Raw genomic sequence first — 27,129 nt, 5'->3', positions numbered from 1 at the left:
GCGTTACTGCTACATGTTGCAAAATCTGGCCTTACAGACCAAACTCAATGGCATTGCTCCCTAATTTGATGCCACCTGTGACTTGTGGGTGGTATTTGTCTTTTGTGACAGACTGAGCAGTTGTAATGGTATGGTACCTCCTTCTGACAATCCTCCTGTGGTCTGCTCCATTGCGATTCCAGTGTAAGCCAGAAACTTCTGGGTTTGAGCTCTTTAATGGCTGGAGTCTCCTCCCACATAGTCCCTGCTGACAGTGACAGCACATGATCAATAACTCCTGCTCCAGCTGTCACTGGTGCCTGTGAGGCTTGCAGTTTCCATATTGGAAAAGGCCTTTCCTAAAGAGCCTAATCAATATGCTGCTGTGAGATCTGTTCTCGTTTGCTATATATAATCTGGACACACACGAACTACGTGAGTGAGCGTGTGTAGAGGGGGGGAGAGGATGTGCCAGCCCTCTGCTCTCACTGGCTGGGAGAAGGACACAGCTACCTCTTACTTTGCTCCCTCTCCTGCAGCTACCACTCAAGGCTTGTGGCCACATCCTTTCCCTGCTCTATTATCACTCTGCATGGGGACCTGCTCTGAGACTCCAGAGGAGCCGAATTCCTGCTGGGTCACTGCTAGGGTTCAATGGAGCACCCGTGACTCTCTCTTCTGTGCACTTTCTGCTGTTGGTAGGTAACCCGCTTTCAGAGCCACGCAGGTGGGAGGATGTCGAGCACAGCTCCATCGAAGAAGCCTTACCGCAAGGCACCCCCGCAGCATCGCGAGATCCGCCATGAGGTACCCATCATTCGTGACGACCAGGACGGAGTGATCTTGGCCGAGCAGAGTCAGGTAACGGCTTGCCGGGTGGCAAAGGGCTTAACACCATTGCAGCTGCAAACAGGGTTTAGTTACACCAAGGCAGGCCAGCTCAAGCAGGCAGAGGGGTTTGAGGTTTGCAACCTGAACTTCTCCTCATCGTGGTCCCTGGAGTCCAGCAGTGAGAAGGAAGTGACAGGGTGCAGAGCAGAGTTGAACGTCAAGAGCCAGACTGTCTCACCAGCACTTCCACGTGGTGGGAAGATGGGGCAGCGAAGTGGGAAGCGATGCCCAAACCGCGGTCGTGGGCACCTCAGCAAATTTGTGAGCCGTAGCATGGATACAGTTGTGGTGTCTGAAGATGAAAGACACCATCCCACTTGCTCTTTCAAGAGCAGAAGCCTGGAACGTTCACTTATGTTTAAAGAGCCTCCTGAAGTCCTGACACCAAGGAAGTTTCGGGCATCCTCTCCACACCTACCTCTCAAAGGGATCCTGAAGCAGACCAACATGACAGGCCCATGCCCCGAGAGCTTACGCAAGTCCCGCTCAGTAGAGACACTTCCCCGTGGCCGTGGCTCATGCAAGGAAAGTGATCCTCAGCTCTGCCTCAACCACAGGGAGAAGCACTCACTAGAGCACAGCAACAGCAGTGCCGCTGACTCTGTCAAGCGCAGGGAGAAGATCACAGAGGAAAAACTGCAGTTCTCCAAATTCTTGGATGAGATTACCCGGCGGGTGCTGAGTCCCATCCGCTTGCGCTCACTGGGAGAGACCAGGGGAGCAGAACAAGACCAGAACTCTCCCGTCTTGTCCAGGAGCTCCATGCCAGAAGGCCAAGGGAAAGGTCACCTGCAAGGGGTCAAAACCAAGCATGCAACTGAAAGATCCTCCTGCTCAAGCAGAAGAAAAGCAGAAAAGAAATGTGAGGGACAGGGAGTGGCTTCGTGCCAGAGAAAGTGTGCTGGGGAGGCTGACAGAGCTTCCAGACTAAGAAAGAAACCTGTCCTTGGGAGGAAGGACAGTAAGGAAAAACTCCTTTCCTCGGAGAGGAGAGTAGTAGATCAGTATGAGCTGCAGCAGCTGACAGAGCTGGGGTTTGCAGGGACATCCTCTGGGCAGCAGCACTCACTGTCTCCATGGAAAAGCAGTGCAGAGGGCAGAAGGGATGAAAGCAGTCCCTGTTCACGGCTATTACAGCCACACCATCTGTGTGCTAAACGTGGGCAGAAGCGTACAGTGGAGCTGAACTACCCAGAGAAAGGATCCTTCTCCACTCCAACACGCAGGAGTCGGGAGGAGGGGCCTGCCCCACCTAGATCCTCCCCTTCCTTCAGCCTGGCACTCAACAAGGTAGGTGCCAGGGCTGCCGGCTTGCAGACAGGGGTCTCACAAAGGCCAAAGCCCCCACCTGGATCTCATCTAGTCTGTAATGCCAGTGGGGAGAGTGAGAGCAGGCCCCCAGACCTGATGCTGTGGGTGTTTAGTCGCCAGAAGCTGCTCTCTTGTGGGCGCCACTCATGGCTATGCTACAAGTTTGGTGTATCTTCCTGGGAGAAATCAGCTTCCCATTGGCTCCAGGAGTTAGGACGGCAGGAGCTGGTGCTGTTCTCCCCACTGCAGACTTCCCAGGCAGGTTGGAGACCCTCCAGGCTGTGAGGCAGCAAGCAGACAGCTCTGTTGTGTTGTCAGGAGGTGTTGGGATGCTCCCTGGACTTTGTGTGTGCCCTGTGCCTGTCTGTCTTGGGATACAGGATCTTTGTATGATGGCTGTTTAAGGTCTTTGTAAGCCTTCTTCTCTTTTCTCCAGCCTGATTTGGGGCCATCGCCTCGTTTTGATAGGAATGTCATTATCCCCTTTGCCTGGTCCCTAGTGTCTGCTGAATGTGTATTTGTGGGGTTAGAGGAGGCAGTTGCTAGATAATTCTGCATGAATTAGCCGATTGCCATGTGAGGTCAGGATGTAAGAAAGAATGGATTGATGCTTTGCCTTTAGGCACAGGCAGATGTATGCAGGTGATAAGGACCATTCCTTTAAAGTGTGAATTGATGAAGCAAGCAGCGCTGTGACGTCTTAGGGCCAACTCTGGGGTGGTTGGTTGCCTCATCCACAACTGTCTGTGGCATGGCTTCTTAGCCCAGAGCTGGCTGTGACACCTAATGGACAGCCTAAAGCAGGGGTGTTGGACTCATTTTAACCGGGCACCACATCAGCCTCGTGGTTGCCTTCAAAGGGCCAAATGTAATTTTTTTTTTTTACAGTACAGGTCCATTCAGCTGAATTTTAGGACTGTACTGTATAAACGTAAAAAAAATTATGTTTGGCCCTTTGAAGGCAACCGTGAGGCTGATGTGGCCCCCGGTGAAAATGAGTCTGACACCCCTAATCTGAAGCATGGGAGCACTTCGGGTTTGTGCAGTGCTGCTGGTACCAAGCACCAAAAATAACCCATGGGCAGCTTGGACTTTGTGAGAATGATCACAGTCTTGGGCTTTCACTGAAAATACAGTTGCTTGTAGTGCTAATTAAATCTCTCCCAGCCATGCTGGCAGGTGGCAGCCATCTCACAGGTTAAACGTGGAGATTGCAAAGGCAGTAAGGATAGCTGAGCTGTGTGCTCTTGTCACTGTGCTGTGTCTCCTTGTTCTGCAGGTCCCTGCTCTAGCCGTCTCTGGGGATCTTGCCCAGAACATTCATTTCTTTTCCAGGCTTTTCTGACCTTTGGTGTTTCTTCTGGTGTCCTAGAATAGTTGCAGTGGCTGGTTTCAGGTCAGCAGAAAGAAACCTTTTTCACAGCACAATGTGGGTGGTGTAAATGGTAGACACATTTTTCAGCTCCCAAATTATTCTCTCTTGTTCTTTTGTGGGGCTTCATGGGTGTTTTGATTGCTGTGGTGACAATTTAAACCTCAGTGTCTCTGGCCTGTGAGATTCCTGCTACCCACTAACTCTGCATGTGGAGGAAGCTGAAACACCAGTTGAGGTGACAGTGTTAACAAGAGATGCTGAGATTGCACTGTGGGAAAGTAAAGTTAGCTAACTTGTGTGATGGTTTCTAGTCTAGCTCTTCTGCCCTGAAGCAGAGCACACAGTCTGCCTTGGTATCAGACAGCTGTGCACTGTGTACAGATTCTAGCAGCCCTAACCTTGCCTAATATGACCTGTCATAGCGGGTGAGGAGCAGTCACAGGTAGGGTCTAGCAAACACGAATCTGCCCTTTAGGACAGTGTGAGAGACCAGCTCCTCCTCTGAAAGTATCTCACAGCTGTTTTCTTCCCTGTGCAGGAACCCTTGACGGATGCAGAAAGGATGAAGTAAGTGTCCTCCTCCCCCTTTTTGCCTGTCATACTGCAACTGTGTGGGTGCTGATTCCTCACATCCTACCTGTGCCACCTGCAGAGCAAAGCTGACTGGCCCTGCAGGCTTCTCTTAGATCTTCAATCTTTTTGGGACCGTGTGGGCAGAGATTTACTCTGGGCCTTGCTAATCTCTGCCTTGCATGTCTCTCCCTCTGGAGCAGGAGGAAACATAGGCCCCCGGTGCAGTTGCAAGCAGAGGAGTTGGTGGGTGTGAAAGAAAGTAGGAGATGAAGTCTAATGCAGGTGGAGAGAGGAGTGCTTTTTTTAAACCCTTCTTGTTGTTGCCACTATTTCAGTGTAAGCCACCAGAAGCAGTGTGCAGAGGGCTGCTGCTGACTGAGGGTGAGAGCTGAGCCCTTTGCCAGTGGTGGTGCAGGACACAGACAGCTGCTAGCACTGAGGTCCAAGCCAGAGTGAGGAGAAAGCTTACACTGCCAGAGGGAAGCTGTGTCCCCAGCTTTCTCTGAACAACTGAGTACAAAGGAATGAAAAAAAACAGGAAATCCCTCTGACCACCAGGCATGTCCTGGCTGGGGAGTAATGGAGCAGTTTGTGTTGGAATGGTGTTGACTGGCAGCTGTGATCACATCTGTAAATGCACCCCACCACCTCTGCTTCTGGGCTTAAGGCTTTATCAAATCCTCTTTCCACCATGTATTAAAGGCGTGAGGGCTTTTGAACAGTTTCAGGGGAGGAGAAGATGATTTTACACTTTTTGCCTTCAACTCTTCTAACCTGGACTGGTATAAATTATTGAGTGAGTTTCATTCACCAGTGAGGGACACTGTAGATGCGCATCTCATCTGGCAAGCGGGCTTTATCCAGGCACTGTAACCTGAGAGGGTGCTGGGAGCCATGGCTGGCCAGCTGGCTTGTGCTGCTCTGCCCCTGCTCCAGGAGACTTTGAGTCTCCCTCTCCTGACATAGATCTACCTCTCGCTGCCTGTGCCGGAGTCTCCTGCCATTTTGGTTCCTAACTCCCTGGGTTCCCTGTGTGGGGTCTTGGGCCTGAGAGCAGGGTAGTGAGGTGGGGGTGCTGGTGTGGAGCACCCCTTGTGCACTCAGTGGTACCTTGTTCCCGTGTGCCCCAGGCTACTGCAGCATGAGAATGAGGAGCTGCGCCGACGGCTGACGTATGTGACTAACAAAATGGAGGCAATGGAGAGAGAGCTGGAGTCAGGTCAGGACTACCTGGAGATGGAGCTGGGCCAGAACCGTGAGGAGCTGGAGAAATTCAAGGACAAGTTCCGTAGGTATGAAAAAGAAAATGAGAGGGGTAGAGTTGGAGAGATCCTTCTCACCAAGGACTCCCTCAGCTGGCATGAGCAGGCCGTGCCCTGTTGTGTAAATCAAAGGCATGCTGCATCCTCAGAAAGGTGCACCCCCAGACTGTAGGGGAGTTACAGTCTCTGCAGCCATTAGTTCTTCCAGGGTATGGTGTAGGAATGCTGTCAGCGTGAGGGGCTGACAACAGCAGGGGATTTTTCACCTGTTGGGTGTAAGGCAGGATTGAGCTGAGATGGTTACCCCATATGTGCAAAAAGAGCCACTGATGACTGTAAGAAAATACATCACCACTTTACTTGAGAAGTACCTCAGTTAAAAACCAGTGCCAGTCACTGGTCACATGCTTGTATGTGCCATAGCTCAGAGGAGTCCTCCAAAGTCATTCACACCCTTCCCTGCAAGATCCTTTCATGCAGCCAACCTCATCTTGCCTCCAGTAACCTGGGATCTGAAGGCCATTATGTGGCAGAGGTGAGGCATAGCTGGTATGGCTGGTTGTCTTAGTACCGGTCTTTCTGGAGTTGTGGAGTTTGTGATTTGCTTGGCACCTATGAAGGGGACTTGAGTAGATGCCTGAGATCCATTCCCTTGTATACAATCTTGTTTCTGTAGGTTGCAGAACAGCTACACTGCTTCCCAGAGAACCAACCAAGACCTGGAGGAGAAGCTGCACGCCCTGGTAAGTGGCCTATTATGTCACTACAGAGAAGAGGTGGAAGAGACCCATGTGTCCTAACAGATGGGGGAAGGGGCCCTGGCTTTACCCAGCAGAAGTGGCAGTGGGTGAGGCGTGAGATTCTGGCCATGGCCATCTACTCGCTGTTCCAGCTGATGTCATTAAGTGTTTTCCTGATTTACTGAGCCCCTACTTGGTCGTGCACATGAGCTTTGGTTCCCCACAACATAACTGCATGGTATTCCGTCGTGTTGCTTCAGTCCCTCTCAAAGTGCCAGGGATGTGTCAGCTGGTCTTGGGGTGGTCATCCTGGGAGGATGGGGGCGGTCAGAGCAGAGCCAATGTGCGTGTATGTCTGTTGTGTGCATTCATAACACTCATGGCTGTTTCTTTTCTCTCCCTCCCCCCCCCCCCCTCTTTCTCTTTCTCCTCCCCACGCTGCTGCTGGCACACGCTGGGCGCACTCACCTCTCAGGCCTCTCTCAGCCAAAGCTGGATTTTTGCAGTTGCGTCTTTTCGTTTGTGTGTTTTTTTCTTTCTCCTCTTTACATGTTTCAGCCTGTTGGTTTCATTGTCAGCCCCACACACACTATCCCAGATGGAGGGGCCCCAGCCCTCGTCCAGCCAAGGGCTCACCTGGTATCCAGCAGCTGCCCGCAGATGCAGCAGGTCGCAGCTTGCAGTGCTCCAGCTCAAGAGTGCTTGACTCTGGGCCTGCCGGAGCATGGTGTGTTGGGAAGTGGTGCCCATAAGCTGTGGCACTGCACAAGATGTGGATGGCTGTGAGCCTTGTTTGCTCCCTTTCCTTCCCCTTCTGGGCTGTGAGCAGGCAAGTTGAACAGCTGAGATGCTGATTACCTCCATGAAGCCCAGGATGAGATTTCTTTGGTTCTAGTGCTTGAATTTCTTGGGTTAATACTATTGTGCTGGTGCCTGAAGAGACTATGTATGTGGGAAGCGTTGTCCTTTGCTAACCCTTTGTGTGTTGCTGTGCTGTACCCCTGATGCACAGCTGGGCCCTGATGGCCACAGCCTCAGAGCACCCTTGGGCAGTGTTGGAAGAACTTCTTGAGACGGGAGTGGCTTGGTTCTTCTGAGCTGTTTCCCTCTCTGTTGTTACATCTGGGTCTCTGTTGGCCCTATACCTGAACTGTTACAGAGTCTAAAGAGGCAAGATTGCCTGCTTTAGAGAGAGCATTAACTGAGCTCCAGATAAATATACACAGGTCCTTTTTCTTACTAGAGCAAGGCTTAAACTCTTTTAGGATGGTGCTTCTCCCTGCCAATATAACATTTTGTCCATTCAGTGTTGACTGCTGGATCTTTATGGGCAGTGTTCTCGTTCTGTTGCCTCAGAGAAGCAGGGCAAGCTCAGAGATCTTTTCTGCCAGTGACAGGATGGAACTGATCACTGAAACCCACTAGCTTTCCACCTGGCACTATGTGAACCAGGGTAGAGAGGAAACATTGTTCTGCTGCAAGAAGAGGTACTTCTTTAAGGAGGTTCAAACTCAACCTGTTGTCTCTAACTCGCAGAGTGACTGGCTCCATTTGGCCTTTGGAGTCACTCACTTGGTGAAGAACCAGGCTGTCCCCCTCGTCTGTCTGTCTGAAAGTTTTTGTATCCCAGCTAAACATGTCATTGTGCTATGCTTGGGCTGAGGTGGGTGGGGAAGCCAGGTTCTTCTGGGCTGCAGAGGTTTACACCTGGTGTTCTTGCATCCCAGATTAAAAAGGCAGAGATGGACCGCAAGACGCTGGACTGGGAGATTGTAGAGCTCACTAATAAATTGCTTGATGCCAAAACCACCATCAATAAGCTGGAGGAACTCAATGTAAGTGTCAGTCTGAAAATGTCTGTGGAAGTGTGAGGTATGGGCTTTCCCTCTTGTTCAAAGTCATTAGTGTAAAGGAACATGTGAATGACTTCAGTGTGTATGAAAGTATGGGAGCTGTACACAACAGTAGGGACAGACAAACAGAAAAGGGTCTGAGGGGTTGAGCAAGGAAGACCTGATCTTCAAGTTTGATGTATTTGCTCTTTTGAGCTTAGAGTCTGACCTGAGTCCAGGCTGTAGCAACAAGGGGTCATTTACTCTAGAGCTGAGAGGGAGCTGATGCCTTTTCTACACCATTACTGTAGAAGTTCTTGGATCCAGTGCTTGTTTCTGTTAACTGCTCTCAACTCCCTCCAGCCTGTCTGTCTGCAAGATGCCTGACATCAGGCAGTGTCTTCAGGTGTGTCTGAGAGCTCTGGGATGGGATGGCAAATATGGTGGGACTGTTGGAGAGTATTAAAATCCCCAGAGGGAGAAGGGGTGATACCCTGACAGGGTATATGTCTGGAGCAAGGGCTGGATTTGAAAGAGAGACCTTGGCTGAGTTGTAAGAAAATACACTGGGATGTGGGGAGAAGGGAATAGCAGGTGCATTCATGAGTGATTCATTAGATGTCTCCTCCTGCTTCTGTTCGGTCAGGTGGCACCTTTTCGAGTAAGAGACCAGGCCAGTCTGACACTGTTGCACACCTGTGCCCTTTCTTGCAGGAACGCTATCGACAGGACTGTAACCTTGCGGTACAGCTGCTCAAGTGTAACAAGTCCCACTTCAGGAACCACAAATTTGCCGATGTGAGTAGCAGTCCTGCTGAGGTGGGGAAGAAGGGCTTATAGTCTCTGCCTGCATCTTGCATTCTCTACAGGGCTGTCGGCCTCTCATCCTTCAGCCTCAGATAGAGGTCTGGGGGGGCTCCTGTTCCCACTCCCACTGAGAAGGCAGCACAGAGCCTCTGCCATCTCCTCTTTCACGCCAGCTCTATTTCACAGCTCAGCCAGGAGCTGTTATAAAAAGCACAATAACCTTGAATTTGATAGCCTGCTGGGTGCCTGATGGGAGCTGGCAGGAAGACAGACCTCTCTCTTACCCTGCTCTGTCCTCTTCTATTCCTCACCTGGCCACATAGAAGGGCCATGCTGCCTGATAAGGAGTCAAACAGCAGTAGTCTGGCCTTGCTTCACTTCTTACTTTGAGGAGAAATGTGGGAGGCAGCATTCAGGATGTATTTTAGGCTTCTTGAATGGGAGAAGTTGGTACCATCTCATACTCCCCCTTGTGGGGTATGTTCAGCTCATCCTGCCTTCAGGATGAGCAAAGATGGAGTTTAGTTTTTCACATCAGTGAATCACTTCTTTGGTTGGAAGTGTCCTTCAGGTCCTTACCCCAGCTCTCTCTTTGCCATACCCTTAGTCTCCATCCTGCCTAATGTTCCTCTAAGCAAAACCATGTACTTTTCTTTTTTAACTTAGCAGATGACCAATATGTCACCCTCCCCCATTGTGTCTCAAATTAGCACTCTTGAGGTCCGTGTATCAGTTACTGCTGGGGTAACCTTGACCTCCCTCCCAGCTGTCTCCCCTCCCTGGAGCTTTGAATTCTGCCCCCCAGAGCGCCGCGTCCCATGTAGCTGTCACTGGAGGGGGGTGGTGCTGAGCAGCTGTGCAGTCTGCCTCACAGCCAGCTGTTGTCGTGCAGGTTGGCTTGTGTCCCCAGCCTTGGATGCAGTTTCCTTCTGGTTGTGGTGGGACAGACTTTGCTGTGCCACTGAGTGGCTTGTGGAGCTCTGTTCTCTACTTCGTGCCGTGCATGGGTGTGGTGACCATGGTGAGGGCAGCTTGGCAGGGTGATGAGGAGAGCAGGAGTGCCCATTTGCAGGACAAGGAACAGTGCTTACCCTCTGTTGAGACCTCAGTCCTGGGGCTATGGTAGTAAAGCCCTTGTTTGCCTCTCTGAAATGGACAGAGCAAGGAAGTGGGATGAGGTGGTGGAGTTGGTGGGAAAAAGGGAAAGCATCGATTCTGGTCAGCAGGCAAGCTGCCAAGGCAGCACGGCTGCAATTACCACATTTGGGGAGCACTGCTGATCCCAGCACTGAGGGCTGTTGAGTCACTTCAGTGCAACCACCAGCTAATTTTCCACAGATCAATAGACCCCTTCCTAGCTCGCGCTGGCTGGTCCTTGTCTCTCAGCTCACAGGCATGGGGGACTGAGCATGTGTGTTGTCTTTTCTTGTTTTCTTCGTGAAACGTGGCCTCTGAGCCACCGCCTAGGAACATGAGTGCTGTGACAGCTAGAGAGCCTTGTTAGTCCCTCGTGGGGCAGGTTTGCTTTGGAAAGATAAACCCTTCTCAGGCAAGGTAGGTGAATGTTAGGGTCAAGATAAGGAGTACAAAGTGTAACCATGAAGGTTGATTGGAAAAGGCAGATTATTTGGAACTAGATGGCTTGTGTGCACCACCATTCTAATGTCTCTTTTCTTCTCCTTAGCTTCCCTATGAGCTGCAGGACATGGTCAATAAGCATTTGCACAGCACACAGGAGTCTGCAGGCCCTGGTCAAGAGGCAACCCACACCTTGGCTCCATCTGATGTTGTACCCACCTCAGTCATTGCCAGAGTCTTGGAGAAACCAGAATCTCTGGTTCTGAATTCAGCCAAGTCTAGCAGCGGCAGCTGTCCCATGGCTGAGGATGTCTTTGTGCATGTGGACATGAGTGGAGCCCCTCCTGATGCCTGCAACAGCGCAGGACAGGTGAGGAAGGAGGGAGGAGATGTGGGGAAACAGCAGAATGGTGGTTGCAAGCCGCAGAGCAGCGTGGAAAGTGTGGCAGAGGAGGTGCCTGCCTTCGAGAAGCTAAGCCCATATCCTACACCCTCGCCTCCCCATCCTATGTACCCTGGGCGCAAAGTGATTGAGTTCTCTGAGGACAAGGTAAGGATCCCAAAGAACAGCCCCCTGCCCAACTGTACATATGCTACGCGCCAGGCCATCTCCCTCAGCCTGGTACAGAGCGAAGATGAGAGCTGCGACAAGCACCGGACGCTCCCCAACAGCCCCGCCTCGGAAGGGCGCCATTCGACCTCCAGCTGTTCCTGTCAGCAGTCCCCCAAAACAGCCAGGGCTCACGGCTCTTCACAGAGCAGCCCCTTCAGCAGCCCTCCCCAAATCCCGAGCGCCTTCGCCAGCTCTGCTAGCTCTGAGGAGGACCTGCTGGCCAACTGGCAGCGTATGTTTGTGGACAAGGCACCTCCCACCTCAGAGCGGGTGCTGATGAACCGCACGGCTTTCAGCCGTGACACAGCCCCCGACCTCCAGAAGAGGTTCAGCCGCTCCATGCAGGAGCTGGGTAGGGCAGCCTCGGCTTACTCCGATGGTGAGGAGTCTGCGCAGAGCTGCAGCTGGACTGTGAGCCGGGAGTCAAGTGTGGACACAGACAGCACAGAGTCTAGAGCCCGCAGGAGCCATTTCTCCTCAGACTATGGTACAGATTTCTCCCAGGATGAAGCCCAGAAGCTGTTGCAGGAAAGTGGTGGAGGCGCTGCTGAGCCTGGAACCCCCTCACCAGAGAAGCACAAGGACTATGTGGACCTTGGCTTGCCTGAGAGCCCAGCCGAGGAGAGAGAAATGTTGCTCCAGGGAAGCAAGGAGAGCAACCAAGGAGGTGCCCAAGAGGAAAGTGGAGAAGGCAGGGTCAAGCCTCCCTTCAGTCGGCCACACCGCAGCCCCAAGAGGATGGGGGTCCACCACTTACATCGCAAGGACAGTCTGACGCAGGCCCAGGAGCAGGGCAACCTTCTCAGCTGAGGCAGGGCAAGAAGCAGCCACACACTGCAGAGCTGTGGAATGCCTCCATCTCTCCACCTTCTGAGGGAGAAACCTCCCTTAGTACCCTCTTCTGGGGGGGGCTCTGCTCTAAAATTTTATATTTATTCTCTTCTTTTGCTACCTGAAAGAGCTGGGGTCCCCCTTCTCTGGCACCTCAGACCCACAGTACTAGCATACACACTGTGCAGAAGCATGCCCACTGCCCCAGCACACTTGCAGCTCTCTTCACAGCCTCACAGTGGTGCCTGTACCAGAGCTCGTTCTTGGTACCCCTCGTCCTGGTGCCTGTGCCTCTTTACGCTCGCATCTTCCTTCCCCCTTCCCACTCAGGTACCTGAGGCCCTGGGTGCTCTCACAATGATTGCCCGTAGCTGCTCTGCTCTCTTTTAACATGTGCCAACAGAGCAGCATGCCTGCATGGTGGTGTCTGATTCCCTGGGAGCCCCCAGGGGCTGTTAGTGGGGCAGGAGGACTCTCCCAGGGGATGGCTGCATGGCTCTGGGGATGTGCCGGAATTGCTGATGTCTCATTTTCCTGCTGGGTTTTGTTTTCCCCAGTTGCCCTCTGGGTGGTTCTCCAAAATCTGCCTCTGCAGGTCCCCATTGCTTCGTTCCTGCTCCCAGCCCCCACTGAGGCAACGCAGGGGTGCTGTGGCATGGGGCACAGGTGCCATCTGATGATGTGGTTTGGGGAGGCACTGCCTGTGAGGCACTGGGATTTGTGTTTGTGTGTCTCCTCCCTCACACCTCTTCCCCTGCTCCCTGTGCTGTTGTTTTGTTTGAACGGTGCTGATGCTTTGCTCTTGGGTGGGCTTCTTTCTTCTTTCCAAGCCTTTGGTTTTGGGGTGTATTGTGTTTTCTTTCTCCCCACCCTGCATAAACAGACACAGCTGTTGGCAGCCAGTCTGATGCCTGCGTTGAGGGTGTGTTGAGGTGGTTCAGCTCTCAGAGCTGCACTTACCTCTGATCCTGGCCCTCCTGCCTGCAGCAACCCCTCCAGACTCAAGAACAAGGTCTCACCTCAGGCGAGCAAGGTGTGAAGGATGCTGCTGGGCTTTTCTGTGCAGGGCCGGCAGGGATGCAAGGGCAGCGCGTTGAGGCGCTGCTCCCTCCAGACGCACTACCTCACGGCTTGGCAGCAGCCCTTTGCCAGGGTCTCCTCACACCCCCTTCTCTTGGGGAGCTCCAGGCTCGCTCTGGGGCCTCCCCACCTGGGTAGGTCCTCTCTGTGTGTTTTTCCTAGTGTAGTGTGCTATTGTGTGACTTTTCTTCTCAGTCTTGTGTGCTTGGTGTCTTAGGGGGGAGGGATGGGCAGAGGTCTGTAGATGTAGGTATTTTTTTTGAGGGCTTAAAAAGCCCAAGTGTCCTGTTTTAGTTTTGTCCTGTGCCCTTGTCTGTCTGGTGTTTCTTGGCTCCTGTGGGGATGCAAGGCAGAGAATAGCCTAGTTCCCTGCGCCGTGCCCCCCTCAAGCCCCACTGGCTGTCCCTAGCCTGCTGTCTGGTTTTTGAGTTGGGTTTGTATTGTCCTCCCACCTTTCTCAATGAGGGCTCTTCACTGGGCTGTAGGAGAGCAGCCCCCTGTCTGGGAGGGAGCTCCCGTTCATGTGCTTACAGCAAGATGTGCAGCCAAGAGCTGCCTGGGGGCCCTGCTTCCCTCTCCAAACCCATCTCTGCACAGGGCTTGCAGCTGGGGCTTCAGCTCGAGCCTGGAGGCTGCAGGGCCCATGAAAGGGAGCTGCAGGCCTTTCTGGTGGCTGTGTAGGTAGCTTTATGTACTGTGGCTGGAGCTGCCACCTACACGCTTGCCTTGTTTCCCACCTCAAACAGTTGTGGAGCTGGTTGCCACCTTCTGGCAGCAAGGTGGGACTCAGTATTTCACTACAGTATTTTGCTTGATACCTTTGCAAACAGGCTGGTGCTGAGAGCAGGAGCCACCTCTGAGCCTGCAGGATGTTTGTCTCCCCTGTCCTGAGCATGGTGGTGGGGTCCCTGCATTTGCTTTCATCAGCCACTCCACTGCTGCATTTCTTCTGTTCTGCAGTGTTGCTGAGGGCTTGCATCTGCAGCAGCTGCCCGCTCCTGCCTCATGGACATCACCTGGGAGCAGATGCTCACTGAGTGAGGTGCTCTGGCTCTGAGGCTGCTGGTGGGCTGCCTGTGGGACAGCACAGCCACTTGGGCAGTGGGAGAGGCATTGCCCCTCAGGGCTCCACCCCATCTCCCCTGAATCTGGTGTGCTGGTCAGGGGACAAGACTTTCTCTTGCTGGAGTAGCTGGTGCTGATGGTGCTGGGCAGAGCCAGCTTCCATCTGCTTTTGGTCAAGGTAGGCTTAAAAGTAAAACCGTGGAGAAATGGAGGGGTGGTAGAGGCGTGCCCAGTGCCTCACCAGATGCTTCTGCTTCACAGCATCAGGCTGCTGGCAGAGGCTCAGGGGGAGTGGTGGCCTCAAGAGGAGCAGAGCTGCCTCCTGATGGGCACGGTGCCTGCCCTCTGCACTCCTGCTCACCTCCAGCAGTGTTGGCTCTGGGGCCTTGAGCTGACCCTACTTTCAGTGTCCCAACTCCAGACTGTTAATCTGTAACTAAGGTGTTTTTTTTCTGAAATTTTCAAACTGATGTATATTTTAAGAGCAGAAATAAACTATTTTAAAAGTATGTGGCAGTGGCTATAGTGTTCTCTCAGTTGGTTAGGACCCAGACCAGAGCAATCCCGAGCATGTCAGGGAGCAGAGCCTCTCATGGTACAATGTCCCAAGTTTGCTGAACTGCATGTGCCACCCATTAACTCTTCCAGGGAGAGTGGTCTTGTGCCCTCTAAGCTTTCCAGGGGGCTCTGAATTCACTGGTGATCGCGAGTGCCCACTTTAGCAGCAGCCTGGTTCAAGGTGTTTGTGTGAATTAAGTCGTCTGTGTTGGAGAAGAGGCGCAGTCATGGAGTGATATGTGGGATGAGCGGTGTTTTACATCTGTAATTGTATCCAAGCTCTGGAAACTGCCCTCTGGGTCTGAATGCAGATGGTCAGCTCAGACCAAGCCTGCACACCAGAATCTGCCATTCATAGGAGCACTTGTGGCACTTTTGACTCAAGCTGACAGGGGCTTAAAAATCAGGCAGATTGTTTATTAATGTTTCCTGGAGTTGCCTGATTAAATCCTGCGTGCAATTTTCATGTTAATTTAAGGCTGTAAAGGCGAGGCTTGTTCTGTGAAAACCTCTACAGTGGAGCCTGTTGTGCTATAACCACTCTGTGTTACATCGTAAATGCTGCCTACCTCATTTCAAGTATTTTGCTGGCTGGCCTGCCTTGGCACAGACCTCCATGTGCTGATCTAGGATGAGATGTAGCTAATCCCTTTAATAGTTGTTGGTTTTCTTGAAGCCCCAGCTCTCACAAGTGTGTGAGAGTTTTAGTTCTCCATTTCAGAAACTGAGTTATGTAGGAACACGTAACATTGCTCCTCTCTGGAGTCTATAAGAGTTTTACAATTCTAGTGTCAGTATTTTGTGGTTTTTTAATTTGTGTAAGGAGGGAGAACAGGTTGATAAGACACCCCTGACAGGAAGTCTTCCAAGTATGAGAGAGGGAGTTCCTGTAGGATATCAATATGGACACTTGGAAGTGTTTCCTTATCATGTTGAGTGATGCTGCAAAGGTCAGAGGGCTGTGATGAAATTCCCTCCATCTCCCAAGTTATGCTGCCTCTGCCCTTCTGACCTAGGTGTATACAAAGTGTAGCACAGGAAGAGTTTCTTGTTTCATTGTTCCCATAATTAAAGATTTTATTCTGTGTTCCCTTGAGTAGCAGCTGCTGCCGCAATTTAATTTTCCAGCCTAATCCAAGCCTTGAAACACGATCTTCTTGCCTACCTCTGGCAAAGGGCGCTTGGCCGAGCAGTGAAACCTGCAGCACTGGTGCGGGCTGAAGCCTTCACTCGAGGGTGCAGGGCTGGTGCCAAGGTCCCTGCAGATGGGCCCTAGTGCAGCCCTCTCCCTCCTGGGCAGGGTGGAGGCCTGGAGACCAACACATTTGGCTATGACCGACCAACCTCCAGGACCAGGGAGAACCTGCCCCCGCAAGATGCGGGCGGGCAGCAAAGCAGGGGGCTGCTGCCCTCTGCCGGGACCCGAGCCCCAGCACAGCTCCTGCCTGCTCCAGGCAGCTGCCTCTACCCAGCGGCGCCTGCCCCATCGCGGGAGGGGAGTGAGGGAGGCTCACGCTGCCACGAGTGGTGCAGCGTCTGTGACGTTTATAAAACTCTCATCGCGCCAGCAGTACAAGCCATAGAAAGAACATCTCTTATACACATCTGAATAAATACAGCCTGTGCCCTGTGGGCACAGCCGGGTGTGGGGGGAGGCAGGGCAGCGTGAGCGACACATGCAGCGACTGGACAATCACAAGCGGCTGACAGGGCGTGTGACAAACACAGAGACGCGTGTAGAGATTCGCTCAGACCAGGCTCCAGCACTCAGCCAAGGGAGGCATCAACGGGACGTGAAATGCGTGAGAAGGTGACTGGAGCAGCCCGCCAAAGGCAGGGGGGCTGGCAGACTCACGCTCCCCCAGCGAGCATGGTCCTCTTCTCGGCAGAAGCAGGGGGTAGCCCAGCTACATTTCTGTTTCTGCTAAGAGGCTGTCACCGAGACCTGACGTCATCAGGACCATCTGGGAGCTGGAATCTGTGGTGAGAGGAAGAAAACCATGAGCTGTTCGGGCTGGCAGAGAGCATGGAGCTGTGCTGCAGATCCAGAGGTGAGCACTGCAGGGTGGTTGTGAGATTAAACAGTAACGAGGTCTACTCTGGCCACGTAGCAGAACAGAATTGATGTTTGGGGAGGAGGGAAGGCAGAGACAGCAGCAAGAGGCCAGAGTGGGGTTCTGTGCTTGTTATCTTGGCTGTCAAGAACAGCATCAGCTCTGAACCCTCCCCATGTACACTTGCAGGTGACAGTGGTTGTGCTGCCCTTACCCAGCCCTGCGCACACCTTTAAATCTGCATTCACGAAGCGTTTTCAGCTACAGCCACAGTGTCCAGGTGGGATGGGCTGGCAGGCTGCAAGCCAACCAAACCCCAGAGCAGGGAACACAGGGGGCAAGCAGCCATTTTAGGGCAGAGGAGGCCTGGAAATCCTGACTTTCTGTGCTGCATGAATAGAGGGTTTGTGCAGCCCTCCCCTGCCTGCCTCAGGAAGGTGAGGGCAGCTTGCTTGCTCTGCAACAGCACAGAGAACTGGCCAGGAATGCTGCGAGCTTCCCCACACCAAGTGAATCAGCTGCAAGGAGGATGGCCATGCATAGCAAGTAAACTCAGCAGGGTACCAGTTTCCCATTCAGAAGCCTTTGTAAACAGAGAAAAATTTGCTTTTTCCTGGATGTGAGTGGGGGAGATCTTTAGTGTCTGCATGCTTCAGAGCCAGAGTCCTACGTACTCAAAACTGCTGAGTGGGATCTCTATTTTGGGGACCAATTTCTCGGAACTGGATCCGAAACTTAGCCAGAGATGTCAGTAAAGGATTTTTATGACTCTAATAAATAAGGATCCAGATGTTTTGAGGCCCAGGCAGTGGTTGTGCTTCTTTGCTGCTAGTCTGATATTGGAACTGGAAAAAGGGAAGGACAACTAAAAAAAAAAAAACAAAACAAAAAAAACCACAAACAAACCAAACAAAACAAAAACACAAACAAACCAAACAAACAAAAAAAAAACAACCAACAAACAAAATAAACAAACCACAAACCAAATCCCCAAACCAGCAGAATCACAAGGTGGGTATGACAATATACAACATCATAAATACCAACAATACACAACAGGCTACTGCTATCTCCATAATATACCTTTTTTGTTTTTGCTTTTCCTGCCTACACAGGCTTTGGTACCTGGCTAATCCCTCACATGTTTGTGACAGAGAGAGGAATAGCTGATGCTGTGCAGATTGCAGGATTTTCTGGAAGCAGTGAGGAATGACATGAGTTTTGGCTAGGATATCTGGCAAAGGCCCCAGAGATCTTTACCGCTCTTGCCCTTGAGTTTTAAGACTTTGGACAAAGATTTTGTTCCTGCAGCATCAGGGAAAAGGCCTCTGAGGTACCGCTTCCACCCTGCAGCAGCTGCATTGCCCTTGGAGGCTGCCTTTCCAAACGCAGCTCAGCCCAACACTATTCCACGGCAATGTGAAGGTCGCGTCTGGAGGCTGTCTGGATCATGAGGAGGGACAGAAACCATTCACCAACCACACCATGAGAGACTAGTGGCACTGGAAACACCCCAAACACCGCTATTCCTGCCTGTCAGTCCCCACCAGCAGCCCAGGTCCTTACTGTTCTGGCAGATCCAAGGGTTCTTCTCCCTGGCTGTGACTTCGCGAGCTTCTGTCTCCTCCTCTTCTTCACCCTCTGAGAGCAGGTCAGAGATCTGCTGCTGCAGCTCAGGACTAATGTTGTTCTCCGCCAGGATGAGTGTCCGTAGGGCTGTGGGGTAATTCTCTACCATGTCCAGCAAGGTCTGGGCAGAGAGTGAGATAAATGGGCTGACAAGCAGCACAAACAGCAGCTAGGTTGAGCAGTAAGAGGGTCAAAGCTCTGTCTCCCTGAAAACTCAAGCCCTCCTCTTCTTACTTCTGCTTTCCCTTGGCTTTTACCTCCCTTGGCCAGGCTGAGAGTCTGAGGGCTTCCCATCTTTCTATGGGAAGAGCTGAGCCTGGATTTCCTGGCTCTATCTAAGGAGGAGACTGCTCTCCACCCTGTTGCTTCCACGTACCCAGGCTAGTCCCCTCTTTACCTCTGAGCTCTGGAGCTCTGAGAAGAGACCCTGTGCTATCAAGCCTTGGCCCCTCCCTGTCCACAGAGCTCTGATCCTCAATCGCGAGCCTGACCTCTTACTTCTCCCAAGGAAACCAAACTACAACTAGATCCACGTTTCTCCCTTCTGACTTTAGAGAGATCCAGGAGCCCTGCGTCAGAACTGTGGCTTACGAGCTCCTCCTGTGGCTGAATGCAATGGGCCAGAGAAAAACAACAGCACCCCTGGGTGCAGGGAGAGGAGCAGGTCCATGCGGATCCAGGGATGGAGATAGAAGCAGGTACACGTCCTAGGGCCTCTATAGACAGCCAGGACCTCAACGTCAGTGATGCTGCAACATAATTGTAGGCTCTCATACCTGGGCTGACTGGTTGGTAAGTCCTGTTCCCTCCAAGTCCAGAACTTCAAGGGTTCGACTGGAGGCCACAGCCACAGCAAGCATCCCTGCTACCTGGTCACCTGTGGGAGAAGCAACCAGGGCTGTCAACAGTGCTTGCCTTCCTCCATGTAATACCACATGCCCTCAGGGGCCTGCGGCTGTCACAGAAACATCCTCTCAGTATTTCTGCCATGAGGCAACCTCCAGATCTCAGTTACCTGGAGGGGGAGGGAAGCTGTTAACTGAGAAGTGAGACAAGGTAAAGGTGCACCATTTTGTGGTTATGGGAGCAGTCACTAATAATCAGGGGGAACATGAAGGAACACAGTGAAATTGATTTTATTCCCCGAGGAATTATGTGTTCGCAAATCTCCTTCCTACTCAAGGATGTGGGGGCCTTTAAACAGTCCCTGTAAGACATCACAGACACAGAATAAGGAGCCAAATACACCACTCTAGGGGAAGCTTGGAGCCAGAAAGAGGACCTCGCACCAGCTGACAGACTGCCACCCTGGAAAGGGGGCAGACGTTTGGGGATGGATGCAGCAGGACCAGGAGCATTAAAGAGAGATGCTGGTGAAGAGGCAGAACTCCACCATGTTCACCTGACATTCCCCAGAGAATGCCAAGATACTGTATAACTGTGACACCTCTTTTTTGGAAAAATACAGACTACTGTCAGGTAACACTCTGAGGTCTTTTGTGCCCAAGAGGAGGTACCTGGTCAGACAGACAGGGCTTGGGGGAGGCTCCGTTTCCAGACTGGGTGAAGAAGGGAGCGCCCAGCTGATGCTCAGGGGAGGCATGGCCTGGTCTCCTCACCACCTTGCAGCAGAGCTGGAGAGAGTTGGTTTCCATGACAACCAGTGCCAGGCTCTTCTCCTCCTCCTCCCTGCTCCATCAGGAAGAGGAAGGAGGGAGCGTAGGGACACACTGCATCTGCCAAGCCAGCATGGGTGCCCAGGGCTTCAGGAACAGGGGAGACATGGAGGGCCAAATGTGACAACAAAGGCGATGGAGTGGGCAAGGTACAACCTCCTTTCTGCACCTCCCCATCAGGGCGCGTGGGAAGGCTGGCTTTCCCCACATCCGAAGGCACCTGGCAGGACAAACTCACTGCTGGGGATCAGAAGGGACCCATGCAAGAAACTGCCCCATCCTACTGGTGAAGCTTTACTGCCTCTCTAGAGCTCAGCCCCCAGCCACCTATAAACACAAATTGCACAAACACTGAGAGGCAGGAGTGCAGCATCCCCTGCTCCTGCTCCCTGGCCCCCCAGCTTACCTAGGGGGTTGTAGTCCAGGTTCAGCACACGGAGCTGTGAGCTGTGAGCCACTGCAATGGCCAGGCGTCCCCAGCCTTTGCTTGTGACGCCTGGGTTGGCGCTCAGCGTCAGCTCTTTGAGGCCTGGAGGAGAGAAGCCAAACCAGAGCCTTAGGGTCACCAAAGCAGTCCCAGGGGAACTAGTCCAGCTAATCAGAGCAGTTTTGAGTCATATCCCCTGTACTCTGAAGGCTTAAAAGGTTTGGTTTGCTCTGACAACTGTCAACATCTTTCACTCATCAATGAAATATTTCAGTATTCAGCAGTAGCCCTTCATTTGCCCATGCTGTGACTACCCCTTTTCTCTGCTCTCCTAGCCTATGATGTCCTGCTTACTCTAAATAGCAAACACAATGGAAACAAGTAAGTGGTATGCAAGGTGACTGACCAGGAGAATGGGGTGGCAGACAGTGACAGGTTGGAGGGAGGATAATGGGGACAGTAGGCTCTGCAGCCTGCACCTGGGTGGGGGGGTGGGCCGGCAGAGATAACAGCATCAGTGTCACTGTGTGCACACGGAGGAGAAGGTGCTGGGGAGAGGTGGAAAGCACTTGGAGAGTCAGGAGAGATGGGTGGTGTTACCTCAGCACATGCCATCTCTCAGCTTAACTGGCCCATTGGCCTCTGACCACCAAAGATCATCTGCAAAGATCATCTGCAACTCCACACTCAGAGCACCCACAAGCAGGGACCGACAATAAAGCAAAGTGCTAAGGTGGGGACACACCATGTATTTATCCACTGCCATTATCAACACACAAATGCAAAATAATAAATTCAAAGTCCAAGCAGTCCCCTCCTCCAGTTTCAAATGCTCCTGTCATGAAACAGAAGCAACCTGTTGGTCCCTGAGCTCTAAACTGCCAGCAGGACAGATCAATAGCGTAAAACCCATGCCTGCTCAAGAGAAGCACTCCTCTGTTGCTTGGATTTCTGCTTAACTAAGTCGGGGAAAGAAATTCCTCAGCCCAGACAAGCTAGAAAGCCTGCCTCCTCTAGGGCTGAGGATTTATGCTGCATGCATTTGCTCCACGTGAAGCTTCACTGGTCATTGTGCAGCCCACAGCCCCTGGTGCTTACCAGACTTGGCCCCATCAGGTGGCAGGAGCCCACAGATAAGGTTGATGCCTTCATCGCCCAGCATGCAGTCTCCTAGATCCAGAGCCACCAGCGAGGGGTGGATGGAGAGAGCAGGGTTGAGGAGGGCCAAGCCTGCATCTGTCAGGGGGCTCCCATGGAGGCTGTGCAGGTAAAAGGGAAAATTACCGAGCAGCCTTCTTCCTGGTGGCTAAACCAACCCAGCAGGGAGGGAGGAGAAAAAATGGGGTGTATGACAAATCATGAGGGGAAAAAGCGCTGGGAAGCCTCCGCTGTGAGGGTCACCCGGCTGCTACAGAAGCCCTTCTCTCCCAGCCGGGTGAGGGGGTGCAGGGGATGCCAGCGGGGCAGGGGCAGCCCCTGCCACCGGAGGAGCCCCGGTTGGAGAGGTCAGGAGGGAAAGCCATGGCCGTGCCCAGGTGGTGGGGGCAGAGGTGGCTCCCCCGAGCCGGGTGAAGGGCGAGGGATGACTCTCTGCAGCCTCAAGGGCGTTTTTCCTCCGACAAGATTTAAATTCAGGGGCTGGCCCGGACCTGCAAACCCCCAAAAGACCCGTCCCCGCCCGGGGGGGCGGGGGAGACGGACGGACAGGCACCCCCGCAGCCTCATGCCCTGCTGTACTCACAATAGGGACTGGACGGAGCGGTTTGTCTTCAGGGCCTCGGCCAGCTGCTTGACGCGGTTGATGTTGGAGACGATGCCCAGGTTGAGGTTGAGCTGGGCCAGGGAGCGAGACTCGGCCGCCCCCCGGCAGACGTGCCCGAAGTCGCGCTCAGAGAGCTGGCAGCCGCGCAGGGACAGCAGCCGCACCGAGTTCTCCCGCAGGCTCTCGCAGATGTCCCGGATCTCCGCCCCCGACAGCGTCTCCCCAGAGATCTGGATGGACCCCGGCAGCATCTTCCCCCCGTTCGGGGAGCAGCCGCCTGCCGCCGTCCGCCGATCCCGTCGCGGCGGCTGGACGCCGGGGGGGAAGCCGCGCTGAGCGCTGCGGGCCGGGGCGGGCGCCAACGCCGCCGCCGCCGCCGCTGCCGCCGGGCAGTCCCGGCCCGCTGTGGTCCCGGGGGCGTCACCGCCCAGCCTCACCGGCAGTCGCCGGGCCGCCCCGCTTCACCCGGCGGGGCCACCGCCCCTCCGCGGGCGGGGAGACCTGGGGGAGTCATTGGTGGGGGCTAATCCAGTCCGGCGCCGGGCTCTGAGCTCCGCGGGGCCGCGCCGCACCAGCAGCGCCAGGCGGGTGCCGGGCAGCGCCGCCGCTCCCCGCCCCGCCCGCACCTGCCGGGCCGCCCCGCCTCCTCCCCGGCACCGCTCCAGGCCCTCCTCCCGCCCGGGGCGGGCTCCGCCGCCACCCTCCCCTCGGCCTCCCGCCGGGCGGGGCCGCCTCTTCACGGAATGTTGCGTGCGGGGACGGACTTCCCACCCCACCCGGCCTCCCCTCTCGCCATATTGGGCTCCGGTGCCGCTCGAAGCCCGTGAGGGGTGAAGCCGGTGTTCGCTGTGTCCTGCCCGGCACCCTGAGGCGATGGCGAGGCAAGGCTGGTGGCAGCTGCATCCCTGACATTGAGGATTACAGGAGGAGAGGGTGGGTGGGTGGGAGAAGCCCCTGGGAAGGGCTGTCCTTGCCACCCCACTCCTGCCTGGGGAAGGGGCTGAAGCCACTGGTCCATGGCGTTCTTGGTGTGAGGGGCAGCAGTCTTCCGCCAGCTTAGGTGATAACTGTGCTTGAACCCACAACACCTCAAGCCTGGACCTATGGCTTTCAGCTGAGGTCAGTGTAACTGCTACTCATGGCCCAGGGCTTGTGGACCTGGTGCTGGAACGCAGCTGGTGAAAGGTGGAGGAGAGTGGGGAAGTGCTGCAGGCTTCACTCTCAGCCTGACCTGCGGCAAGAGGGGTTTGCCTCGCTTAATCGTGGGTATGGATCAGAGGGAATTGTCCCCTCTCTCCCCCTGTTGGGTAATCCTGTACTTGGAGAGAAATAGGAAGCAGGGCCTCTGCATTTTCAACTCCACTGAGCTGAAAAACAAAGCCAGTGAAGTGGAAATTAGGTTAAACCGCCTAAGTAGGCAGCTTTCTGCACGTAACTAATCTAGCTGCTGCATATAGCAGTGCTGAAGTGAATTCCAGTCCAGTGGGTAACTCAGGGTCAAACGCAGGCTCCTCTGCTTGGTTTGCAGGCCGGGTAGGAGAGAGGTGATGGAAACTGAGGGGAAAAATAGGATGGAGCGGGGGGATGTGAAGCAATTCTCCTCCACTGAAATGGAGGAGCAGGTCACCTGAGCTCAGGGCTGCATGTTAGGTCCTGGAAGAGACAAAGGGAGCTACAGAGAAGAAGCTGTACTCACATGTCAGCTTTAAGACTTTGGCTGCATCATCTATTTATAGTGTAGGCGTCACCATGCCCTCTGAGTAATCCTTTACTGTTCTCTAGAGCTGTCTACACACCTCTCTGTTTCCCTGTTGCACAGGGATGCATGGGCTTGATACTGTACCTTCAAGCAGTGCCAAGACCAGACCACTGCCCTGGCAACACATCTGCACTGGGATGTGAGCAGCAGCTGTGTGCAATGAGCAGTAGTACAGGTGATGGCTTTCAACAGAGGAACAACTGATCTCTAAGGTCAGGTTACATGGTACAGGTGAGAACTGGATCTTACTTATTGCAAGGCTGCGAGGGGCAGAGGCTGGATGTCAGAGTGGTAGGCAAGGGAGTGACCAAGGAAATACCAGCTGCTGATTTGTATAGGTTGACAGTAAGACTGCACTCAGTTTCACCTCACAGTTACCTCCAGGCACTAATAAACCCATGCTTCATTAAACAGGCTATTTTTAGAGAGGTGTTTAGTGAAGACCCCCTGGGACATGTCCCACTTCAATTGACAGCAGCAGCAGCCCTGAAGCGCTGATGAAGATGCCATGGTGCTGGAATCTTCACTGCCTGTCGTAAGGAGCAAGAGCACATTGAGGAGACAAGCATCTTACCTTGCTTTATGCTCAAATATGTTGGGAAAAGTGGCACAGGAGCTAATGGTTAGAGCTTTGATTCACTAAACCTAATTAAGAGCTATGCAGAGGGGAATTTGGCAGTGGTATTTTATGGAGAACTAGATATTGCTTCCTTGCCATGTGTAGTTACCCAGCAGGTATGAGGAAGGTAGTTTATTGCTTACCTGCTGGGGGTACAAGGAATGAGACTTGACTCTAGACTGGTGCTGTCAAGAGCAAACACATAAACAGAGAAAAACAGTGGATGAGGAGCAGCTCGAGTGAGACTAGACACAGGAATGGGAGAAGAAACAGCCTGCCTGGAATCGAAAACACAACTAAGGTGACAGTGCAACAAGGATGGACTGTAAGTAGGGTTGGACTCCCAGTTACTGCAGAGGAGAAAAGGAGGTCATAGATACTTCAATATACATTTTATCTTCCTCTTTTCAATCTGATAGCTTCATATGTTTATTTCAGCTTTAATAAAAAGGGGCTTACACAGTTCTCACAAATCTACCCTTCCTCAAAAGGGGGAGGTGGTGGGGGGAATTATTTCAGATCTGCTGCAAGGGAGGAGGGAGAAAATTAATTTAGATTTGCTGCAAGAGCCATGGCAGGAAACAAAGGCAGAGATAGTCTGGCATGATAGGGCTGTAAGATTTGTCCTGATAACTAGAGGACTTGAGTAAGCACTGAGAGGTGCCCTTCCACAAGGACTTTACTAGGGCTGTGTGATTATCATGCTCTCTGGAACTGCAGCATGCATGCATTCCCCTGCAAAAGTGCATCCCTCTCTGTCAGCAAAAGGGATGCTGAAGCTCTCAGCCAAGTGCTGAATTTCTGGCAGTACAGAGCAATTCAGCTTCCAGCTGCTGCTGCACAGAGAATTAATCAGTGCTGAAGAACCAGAGCAGAGCAAGCCCCACAGCTCCCAAGGGGGTGGTTGGTTGTCACCCTGGTCATCTGTCCCCAGCTGACATGACACACAAGCTGCAGAGGGGAAGCATGAAGCATTTGCTTACTGCTCTCTCCCATGCTTTGGGTGAAAACACAGGGTGCAGCTTCATCCCTCTGATTTAGCTAGGTGTGGGAGGGGAGTACAGCCCTTCTCTTGCAGTGTCTGTAGAGCAGCAGTGATGGTGTTTGGCACAGAATGACATTTCTTCTTGGCTGGACTAATTCTAGTGACAATTGTCTCTTTCTCCTTCCCTTTCCCTCTGCCTGTGCTTGGAAAATTTGCACCAAGAGAAACAAACCCATTCTAGGCTGCCAGGGCAAGACGCGAAAATTAGAAACCAACCTCCCGTGGCGTTATAAAGAGGGAAATACCAGAGTTGTGCAGCATTACAAACTAACACTTCCATTTTGCCAAGCTGGAAAGTAATGGAAATTTTGGGAGCTTAAAGTGATTCATTTGGTCCAAAAAATGTGAGAGACTACCAGCTCAAAATGATTCTCCCAAATTGCTCTGAGTGGTGTTCTTTAGCCAAAATAAGCTTCCCAAGGTGCAAGTGGCTGTGGGTAGGAGAAGAAAGAACATGTCTACTACATATGTGTTTGTTAGCAGACAAGCTTCTTGCTTTTGGAAGGGGAAGAAATTATGAACTGAGGGATAAGCAGTGGAAAGTAGGTCTGTGAAAATGTGCAAGTCCCATCCAGGGACATTTTTGTTTTAACTGAAGCAGATGTCCCGCCTGCTGACAGTAGCTGGCACTATCTTTCATTGCACCTTGGCTCTAGTCCTAATGCCACTACAGCTGCATCCTCCCCCACTAACATAATCAAGGGGCCAAAGAGTGTTGTTCTGACATGCTCTCTGCCTCGTGCACAGATAACTTGTGGGTACATCAAGACAGGAAACTATTTTTTTCCAGTCTGAGCTTAAGGATGAACTTCTATGAGGAATGGTTCCTCTCCCCCAGTCATCCAGAACTATAGCGAGAAGAGAAAGAAGGTGAAAGCGAAATACTAGCTCACAGCTTTCCATTATTGGACCAGTACAAGTTAGAGCAGCGAGGGAAGGCTCCATCTGCACTACACACCTGTGAGTTACTGCAGTGCAAGTAAACCTAGGCTGGGCTGCTCTGCTGCCCCATCCTTGCTGGAGCTTTCCTGCATCAGTATGCTGGAGAGAAATGTGTCAACTCTGTTATTGTGTACATTCCCTTGTTTCTCCTCTTGTTTAAGGGAAACACTGGAGAAAAGTTTGCCAGAGACTCCCAAGGCTCCAGGAGTCCTTTCAGAAATAAGGTCTAGACTCAGCTTGAAAAGCCAGACAGTACACAACAGCCTGTGTGTCTGGGGGAGCAGGATGCCATTCCTGCTCAGAGTAAGGGGGCGACAGACCCACAGCTGGGAGACATGAGAGCAAGCTGCATGAGGGCGAGCTGAGGTGAACTGGCCTCTTCAGCAGAAATATCCACAGAAGACCATGCACAAACACACTGTCCCTGCAGTCAGAACTACTGTCCCACAGTGCAACACAGGCAGAAGAGTGATAAGAACAATAGGTGTTGTGGAAGCATGGGACAGGAGAAGAGACAGTGAGGTGAGGTAGCAGCTTGGACCAAGTGGAAAGAGTGTGATCCATCTGGAACGTGACAAGGAAGAGAATGTAGTTAAACATCATGCTGGTCCTGGAAATCTCCAGAGAAATCAAAGTTCTGTACCTTTTGGGCTATGGAAAAGGGGCCCAAGACAGGCCACATATTACAAAACATTTGAAGTAGGACAGCAGAAGATTACAA

At 52.8% G+C, this 27,129-nt stretch overlaps 2 protein-coding genes across 8 annotated transcripts in view; one reads left to right on the top strand and one right to left on the bottom strand.

Annotated features, from left to right (window-relative positions):
- TJAP1 (tight junction associated protein 1) overlaps positions 1-14,446 on the top strand; it is a 41,013-nt gene extending 26,567 nt beyond the window's left edge. For 5 of the 7 annotated variants that reach the window (XM_071806144.1, XM_071806146.1, XM_071806142.1 and 2 more), the window contains 8 exons: positions 682-840; positions 4,095-4,123; positions 5,260-5,421; positions 6,068-6,134; positions 6,607-6,636; positions 7,859-7,966; positions 8,678-8,761; positions 10,455-14,446. In XM_071806144.1, coding sequence (XP_071662245.1) covers positions 715-840; positions 4,095-4,123; positions 5,260-5,421; positions 6,068-6,134; positions 6,607-6,636; positions 7,859-7,966; positions 8,678-8,761; positions 10,455-11,771 — 1,923 coding nt within the window. In that variant the 5' untranslated portion in view covers positions 682-714 and the 3' untranslated portion in view covers positions 11,772-14,446. The remainder of the gene's footprint in view (positions 1-681; positions 841-4,094; positions 4,124-5,259; positions 5,422-6,067; positions 6,135-6,606; positions 6,637-7,858; positions 7,967-8,677; positions 8,762-10,454) is intronic. The other 2 variants (XM_071806147.1, XM_065834698.2) reach the window with 2 other exon arrangements.
- Positions 14,447-16,018: 1,572 nt separating this feature from the next.
- Positions 16,019-22,685, bottom strand: LRRC73 (leucine rich repeat containing 73). The gene is made up of 6 exons (XM_065834537.2): positions 22,023-22,685; positions 21,380-21,540; positions 20,261-20,383; positions 18,955-19,055; positions 18,116-18,299; positions 16,019-16,473 (listed from the first exon to the last, which is right to left on the bottom strand). Exons 1-6 carry the CDS (start codon positions 22,292-22,294, stop codon positions 16,403-16,405), a joined length of 912 nt encoding a protein of 303 aa, XP_065690609.1. The 5' UTR covers positions 22,295-22,685; the 3' UTR covers positions 16,019-16,402.
- Positions 22,686-27,129: the final 4,444 nt, after the last annotated feature.

Source organism: Patagioenas fasciata, chromosome 3 (genome assembly GCF_037038585.1).
Source record: "Patagioenas fasciata isolate bPatFas1 chromosome 3, bPatFas1.hap1, whole genome shotgun sequence".
NCBI classification, from domain to species: Eukaryota; Metazoa; Chordata; class Aves; order Columbiformes; family Columbidae; genus Patagioenas; species Patagioenas fasciata.
Note: the sequence above shows the minus strand (reverse complement) of the source record. Positions and strands in the feature narration are given on the sequence as shown.

What these genes read in the sequence shown, in the direction of transcription:
- LRRC73 (XM_065834537.2), bottom strand. Translation starts at nt 22,294, where the DNA reads ATGCTGCCGGGGTCCATCCAGATCTCTGGGGAGACGCTGTCGGGGGCG. An exon ending in ACCTGATGGGGCCAAGTCTG is followed by an intron (nt 20,384 to 21,379) that starts GTAAGCACCAGG and finishes TCTCTCCTCCAG; the next exon opens with GCCTCAAAGAGCTGACGCTG. An exon ending in CCTGGACTACAACCCCCTAG is followed by an intron (nt 19,056 to 20,260) that starts GTAAGCTGGGGG and finishes CTTCTCCCACAG; the next exon opens with GTGACCAGGTAGCAGGGATG.